Source organism: Corvus moneduloides, chromosome 12, assembly GCF_009650955.1.
Source record: "Corvus moneduloides isolate bCorMon1 chromosome 12, bCorMon1.pri, whole genome shotgun sequence".
Taxonomy (NCBI): domain Eukaryota; kingdom Metazoa; phylum Chordata; class Aves; order Passeriformes; family Corvidae; genus Corvus; species Corvus moneduloides.
In genome coordinates this window covers 7188727-7196174 of record NC_045487.1, presented here as the reverse complement: position 1 = coordinate 7196174, position 7448 = coordinate 7188727, and the positions used below count along the sequence as shown (strand labels likewise).

The 7448-nt window shown below is 60.5% G+C and overlaps 1 protein-coding gene across 12 annotated transcripts in view; it reads right to left on the bottom strand.

The window, feature by feature from the left end:
• RIPOR1 (RHO family interacting cell polarization regulator 1) overlaps positions 1–7448 on the bottom strand; it is a 31995-nt gene continuing 24547 nt past the window's right edge. For 10 of the 12 annotated variants that reach the window (XM_032121392.1, XM_032121393.1, XM_032121385.1 and 7 more), the window contains 13 exons: positions 7159–7307; positions 6820–6949; positions 6473–6613; positions 4916–5722; positions 4483–4622; positions 4011–4185; positions 3727–3862; positions 3398–3559; positions 3102–3260; positions 2557–2753; positions 2366–2449; positions 1973–2063; positions 1–962 (listed from right to left, as the gene is read on the bottom strand). In XM_032121392.1, coding sequence (XP_031977283.1) covers positions 865–962; positions 1973–2063; positions 2366–2449; positions 2557–2753; positions 3102–3260; positions 3398–3559; positions 3727–3862; positions 4011–4185; positions 4483–4622; positions 4916–5722; positions 6473–6613; positions 6820–6949; positions 7159–7307 — 2469 coding nt within the window. In that variant the 3' untranslated portion in view covers positions 1–864. Of the gene's footprint in view, positions 963–1678; positions 1743–1972; positions 2064–2365; positions 2450–2556; positions 2754–3101; positions 3261–3397; positions 3560–3726; positions 3863–4010; positions 4186–4482; positions 4623–4915; positions 5723–6472; positions 6614–6819; positions 6950–7158; positions 7308–7448 lie in introns of all 12 variants that reach the window. The other 2 variants (XM_032121387.1, XM_032121389.1) reach the window with 2 other exon arrangements.

The window sequence follows — 7448 nt, the reverse complement described above, 5'->3', positions numbered from 1 at the left end:
CTCTTTAAAGGTTGTTTTTATTTCTGGTTTAAAATCAAAATTAGTCATTCTCTGTAATTACATTATATATAGATTTATAGAGACATAGAAAAGAATTTTTTGCTTTTGTTTTTCTGCAAAAATCTGTAAATAAAAAATAAAATAAAACAAACAAAAAAAAGGTGGCAGCTTCTGTCCATCCATCTGTCCATCCCTCTATCACTCCTCCTGCCCCTGCCCTCCACAGCACTTCCCAACAGGCCAGGAAAGGCTCTGGGCTGAGGCCACATCTCACTACACTCCCTACAGCCACAAGCCAGGGAGGGACAGGAGCATGTGGAGCTGGAAAGAAGAAACGCCAGCAGAATATATTAATATCTCATATTTCATTTTATTTAAGTCCTGGGGACTCCAGGTGGCAGAGGGCAGCAGTCCCCATGGCCCTGGCAGCTCCTGGAAAGAAACAGCGAGGTTTCCAAAGTGCAGGTCCTTCCGGGACAGGGCGCGTGCCCTCGAGCGAGAGGAAGGCAAGAGGAGGCAGAGAAATCCAGTACCTCTCCCCGCCGCCCCAGTGCCAGCAGCTGTAGCCAGCGAGGGGGGCAGGAAGGGTGGGCTCCCTGGGTATTTTAAATAGCGATCAGAGGGTGGGATGTGCAGCGAGCCCCCTGCCCAGTGGTGCGGAGGTGGCACCTGTGGGGCTGGTGGCCAGGGACAGGGAAGCGGTGCTCCGTAAGGCAGTGTGCAGCCGTGGCGAGCTGCCGGTGGGCGGGGTAATACTGTGATGTGGTGCTGAGAGCGGGAGCTGCCGGGTCCCCAGTCCGTGCAAGCCCGGGCGGCCCAGCGGTGCCTTTGCCCTCAGAGATGGCAGGTGGGTGTGCGTGGGTCTCAGAAAGCTGTACTGGCCATGCTGGCTGGTGCAAAGATCCGCGGGAGGCTGTCCAGGGTCTCCTCCAGTCGCCGGTGAGCTGATTTACCATCTTCCCCTGCAAGTAAACGCCATGGTCAGTGATCCAAACTGTGTAAGTTCTGTCCCCTGCCCATCCCTGGCCACCTACCCTGGCCTTTCCAGGGAAGCATGCCTAACACCTGGCAGAGCTGAGCCTGCGTGCTATGGCCACAGCACGGAAACCTCTCGTTCTCCTTAGCATGCCCCTGGGCAGGTCCCAGCTGGGATCTGGATCAAAAAGTCCCCAGAGCTCCTGATTCAGAGGCTGCAAATCCTGTTCTCAGCTGCCCACGCGGGGCAGGGATAACCCGTGTTTGGGCTGCAGGAGTGTTGGCTTGTGGAGAGCCCCACTTGGGGCCAAGGGACCACTGCTCAGGGCTGTGCCAGCTCCAGTGGTTCCAACAGCTGTGCACATCTGCATGCACTGGCATTGGGGTCCCAAGGGCTCCCCCGGGACCCCCAGGCACACACAGGGATGCACACATCCACGCTACAGGCTCACTCTGAGCTCTGCCCACAAATCTGCCTGCAGCAGCCATCCCCAGCAAGAGGTGGTGACATGGACAATCTGCTGGGACATAGGACACAAGGCATCTACATGTGTCAGGGTGCCAGTGGGATGTGCACTATCAACAACCAAGACACACAGACCCCAAAACGTGACACAGCTGACAGGCTCTAAGACGGAGACATTCGTGAGCAAAGCGGCCGGAGCAGGGACAAGGGAGACAAGGACAGCTCACGTGTCCCAACCTGTGCAGCAGCTGCCGCGATCTGGAGGCCTAGAAACCCACTCAGATGGTTCTCTCAGGGCCATCTAGCAAATAATAAATAACAACCAGGCTTAGTGCTGTGGCTACAGGATGCCTGGCCCTCACTGCCAGCTTGCTCTTGCCTGGCAGAGCTTGGAGCATGATGAACCAGAGTGCGTGGGGTAGGCAGGGACCAGCCACAGAGCCCCATCTCCCATGGGCACTGCTGGCACCAGGAGATGCCACTTGGGATGCTGTGGGTGAGGAGCAAGCAGAGAAGCAGTGGGACACTCACCGCACAGCATCAGGCTCTGCTTGGCTGCCTCCCGCACAGGCTCTTTGTCGGTTTGGCACAGGTAAACCAGCTGCTCGATGCTCTCCTTGGCCTGCAGGAGAAGGGATAAGGAGAGGAGGTTTGAGTGTCAGGGGTGGAGCAGGAACACAGTCAGATGGGGAAGGCAGTACAGGGCATTGCAGCCCCATGGTCCAGAAAAGCCCCTCATCCTCTTTCTTCCCTCCTTTTTCCTTCCTGCTCTGCCCCTGCCTGCTGCTACAGCACATTTGGGGCATCCCCAGCTCTTCTCTCCCAGGAGCAGGAGGCTGTGCAGGTGTGTCCAGAGTCACCAGCCACGTGTTTCCTCTTCCTCTGGAACATGCAGCCCTGCTGCCCCCTCCCCACATCCCTCACCTTCAAGCAGCCCAGCGCCGCACACCCTGCCACACGTGTCTGCACCTCCTCATCCTCCAGCTGCTCCAGGAAGCACACGAGGGCCTGGGGGAGATAGGGGAGTCAGGGCCACCATCCGCAGCAGAGCCGGGGGCAGCCCCCCGGGGGCTGTGGCACCAGCCCACCTCGTCCCTGGCTTGCCCAGCACGTACCCGTTGGCGGAAGCGGGGGTTTTCCGCCAGGCTGCGGAGCTGGGCTGACACGGCGCTCACCACCTTGCTGTTGCCCTCCACGAGGAGCAGGCTCAGTGCCTTCAGTCCCTCCTTCTTCAGGCGGCCCTCGGGCACGCGCTTCAGGGCACGCAGCACCACATCCTGGTCGTCTGAGTTGAGGTTCTGTGCCAGCAGCGCTGCGGGAAGCCATCAGCTCAGCCAAGGTGTGGAGAGTCACATGGCACTGCCCCCACGCCCCTGCCACCCATCCCTGGGCACCCTGGATCCATGCTGGGCAGAGGGGGCCCCACGCAGGGTGCCAATGCATGGAGTTGCTCCCCAAGACACTGGGGACCTACAGCAAGGATATGGGAAGGCAGCATGGGACTGGGCTGCACTCTGGATCAGACTTGCCCACCCCAAGGATGGCTGAGCCTCTGGGTGGTGCCCCAGAATGGTCATGGCACTGCTGCAGGGTGATCAGTCACTATGGTGATACTCTGGCACCCCATCCCAGGGCTTAAGGAGGGTGGGAGGACACCCACCTTCCTCTGCCAGCTCCATCATGTAGGTGTCAAGCACCAGGGCACCGAGTGACTCAAAATGGCTCCAGTACTGGAAGATGGTGACCTGCTCGCTCTGGGCGCTGCCGGGCCGCCGGGGCAGCCGCCGATTCAGCACGTCCTCCACCAGTTTCACACACACTGTGGGAACGAATCAGGATCAGGGTGTGCAGCAGCCATGGTCACCCCTCTGTGGAGCTCCTGGCACCCATATCCTCCCACTCATGGTCACTGAGTGAGACTGACAGCTCCCCAAACACCCCTGGGCACCCACTCACCAGCATCAGCCAAACCAGGGTGCTGCTCGCTGATGGGAGCTGCATACTGGGCACTGAGCACCTGCAGGAACCGCTCCACGGGGCAGGTGTAGACATTGGGCACTTCCACACAGAGGTCCCAAAGGGGCAGCACGCCCTCCTTCCGTGTCGAGAACTGCACCACTGTGGGAACAGGCACTGTCAGACCTCCCCAAGGCCATGGCAGCAGGCGGGTGACTCCTGCCCTCTGTCTGGCATGGTCCCTCACTGCCCAGCCATGCCCACGAGTGGACACAGGTTTCACACAGCCTCCAGGGTGGCACAGAGGGTCCCCTCAGCTGTCTCTTTACCGTCAGCAGCTGAGGTGGCTGCTCCTGCGCGCTCCTCCGTCAGCTGGCACACGATCTCCAGCACCTGCGACTCCCGCAGCAGCCTGTCCAGGGCATACATCTCCTGGCACCGCAGGGGACCGAAGGTGCCCAGCTTCTGCAAGGCACAGCCAAACCAGGGACTTCAGTGACAGAGCTCACTGCCCACATCACAGCCTTCAGGCTGCAGCAAGACCCCCTTCAAGGGCTCACATACCGCCCACCCTAGGGTGTCTCCTGCTGCCATATCCCACCCTGGTCCTCACCAGCAGCAGGCTGTTGCAGTTGTTAAGGTGAAGCACCAGAGCCTTATCCAGGAACTCATTGCCGGTGCTCATGGGGTCAGTGCTGGCCTCAGAACCACTGCACATTCCAGTGTCATCTGCCCCCATCTCGCCAGCGCTGGGGGCCCTGGTGCCACGCAGGGGTCTGCCAGCCCTCCTGCAAGCCAGGGAGAGATCAAGGCAGTGGATCAGCACAGGACACCTGGACCTGCCCCTTCCCCACCCACAGGGCAGAGGATAAGTCCCAGGGGCACAGGGGCTGCCTCCAGCCCACCCCTCACAGAGAGCTGCAGGGTGCTACCAGAAGGACCGGGTACTTTCTGGATGTTCCCTAAGCTGTGAGGAACAGGTCTAAATATGCTTAGGCACCCTGGCAGAGCTGAACATCCCCCATTCCAACTGCCCCAAGGCCATCTCCTGCCCTGTGCCCCATCCTATGAGCCCCACTGTGCACCTCTCATCTTGGAGAGGCTCCTCCTCAGAGCCCTCTGAGTCCTCCATGTCGGAGGTGTTGAGGAAGCTGAAGCTCTCCAGCGCGTGCTCCACTGTCAGGCTGATGCTGGAGGCCCGGCTGAGGAAGATGCCTTGCTTCTGCTGTGGAGGAAGGCATGGTGGAGTTGAATCCTGGCTCACCAGCCAAGATTGCCCTGCCACCCACATTACCAGGCTATGCCATCAGGGATGGCCCCATCACCACCATCCCTGGGCACTGCCAGCAGGGATGGCCCCATCCCCATCACCCCTGGGCACTGCCAGCAGGGATGGTCTTGTCTCCATTGTCTCAGAGCACTGCCACAATGGCTGTCCCTGTCCCAATCATCTCCAGGCATTGCCAGCCAAGATCACCCTGTCACCCTTGCCCCGTGACACAGCTGGGAGCCCCTCACCAGCAGCATCTCCTCCAGACGTTTGAGCTCCCGTTCAAGGGGCTGCAGCTCTGGGAACTGTCCCCGATAGTCATCCAGAGCTGAGCCCAGAAGGCCAATTGCCTCCTCCAGACCTGAATCCACCATCTTCCCCCGCAGCACCTCAGGGATGCTGGTGGGCTGTGGTAGGGTTGGGACGGGCCTCTCTTCTGCAGAGGCTTGTGCCAGTGCTGTGGGGGTCCCGGTGCCATAGTCACTCTGTGCTGGTGCCTGGCTCTGCACTGGCTCGGCCCTGCCAGCCTCCTCCTCGCAGGAGGTGGCCCATGCCACAGAGGCACGGGGCTTGGCCTCAGTGGCCCTGTCCTGCCCTGCCACAGCAGCTGCCACTGCAGCACCAGGGTCTGCGTCTTGCTCGCCCATCCCTGTGTCCTCTGGGCTGGGTGCGGGCTCCCAAGAGCTCTCCGCAGTCTTGACCTCCATTGTGGCATCCACACTGGCCTCGCTGATGTGGCTCAGAGTCCGGGAGTAGGGCACATGCCCGTTGGCCACTGTCTCCTTCTTACGGCTGCCTGGCTCCTCCGGCTGGCTCCCAGCGGAGGGGACACTGCTGCCACTGGCCCCAAGCACGGCATCAGCCTCCTCTGGTTGCTGGGAGAAGGAGATCTCGATGGCGGGGGCGGAGGCCTGCACCTCGGGCTGCACGATGGGCTTGTGTGTGGCATGGCGGGCGCTGCCGGACAGCTGGGGGCTGGAGGAGTCGTCCGAGGACTCAGAGGAGATGGACCAGGCTGTGCCATTCTCCAGCTCCTCCTGGCGCCGCAGCATGTTCTGGAGAGGGGGAGAATGGTGTCAGCCGAGACCCTGCTCCTGCTTCCCCTGCTCCTCCAGCTGTCTGCGTGTCAAGCAGGGGCAGGATCGATCTGAGCTGGAGGGCACTGAGGCTGCCATGGCTCTGCTGGCACAGCAGGATGGTCAGCAAGCACTTGGCAGATTCCAGCTCTCGATCCCACCCCATGCCAGCAGGCAATCCAGCTCCCCATGACCAGCCCCATATGTCCTGGAGCCTTGGGGTGCCAGCGGCCCCCTAGCACAGTGGGATACAACACATGGAGCCAAGGACACCACCCACCATGGCTGCAAGGACAGCAACAGCTCCAGCACCAGCTTGTGGGGACACCACTGGCCACCACACCAACTTTGTGGGTCACCATCACTGAACTGGTGCCACGCCAATTCCATGTTAGTCACACCAGCACCATGACAGCATCACACAAGTGCCACGCCAGCACTGCCACACCAGCACCATCTCACCAGCACCATCACCAGCACCACACCAATGCCACCAGCACGGGGACACGGAGAAGCTGTGTACTCACTAGTGCCCAGCTCTTGCATGGGGGTGAACCCAGGCTTCCCTAGCTTGGGGACTAGCTCTGCAGGACCAGCCAGACCCAGCCTGGCAGGATCAGGCCTTTGGGCATCAGCAAGGGAGAGTAGGAGACAAGGAGTGGCTACAGCTACTGCAGGATGGCCACAGCGCTGGGCTAAGCTACTGGCCTGCTCCAGCCCTGCACTTACGCGGCCCTGCTGCGGCCATCTCCCGAGCTCGGCCGAGGAGACATCGCCGCAGGAGCAGCTCTGAGACAGCTTCTCGAAGAGTGTCTCCCGAAAGATGTCCAGCAAGGACCAGCCACGCTTGTCAGCCGCCCGCTCCGGGCTCTTGGGCAGAGAGAAGAGGAGCTGTGAATGTGGGAGGGAGGAGCATGTGCCGGTACTGGGGAGTCCTGGTGGGATGGCTGGAGAGGAAGGAGCTGCCTACCCGTCCCTGAGCTGTGCCACCCTCTGAGACGTTGCCTAGGCACATCCCTGTGAGGATCCCTCCACTGGCCATGTCTCCTGAGCAGCCCTGCCTGGTGCACACTTACATAGAATGCCTGTTCCCGCAGGGACGGCGTGTCAGGGGGACTCTGGTTGTAGGTGGAGAACCTCTTGTTCACCGTGGAAGCCTTGTTGACACTGCTGGCTGCCGAGGGCTGGTCGTCCTTGTCGAAGGGGCTGGGGAGGACAGCAGGGAGGTGAGGGGTGTGCACCAGCCTGGGGGGTCTCAAGACACCAGGACTCCCTCCAGTACAGCTCTGGTTTTCCATAATTACAGCCCAGTTTTGGGACAGGAGACAGCCTGGGGTGGGCCATCTCTTGCCATTCCATGCTGGGCATCCCCAGCACTGCCATGTGCCACCAGCAATGCCTGCTGAGGTACTCACTTCCAGGTCACCTCCAGGCTGAGTTTGAGGGTGCCCAGGTCGTTGATATCCACAGCCACTACCTGGGGCAGAGCCGCAAAGAGGTCCTTGGTCTCACAGGACACATTGCCCACCACAACGTGGTTGGCCAGGCTCTTTAGCTCTGTCACCTGGAGGAGGAGAGGAAGGAAAGGAGGAGATAAAGCCATGGGCCAGTGAGTGTGAGGTTTAGGCAAGGTGCTGGAGAGAAGCTCAGGGAAGTGGTGGAATCACAATCCCTGAAAGTGTTCAGAAAACATGTGAATGTGGCA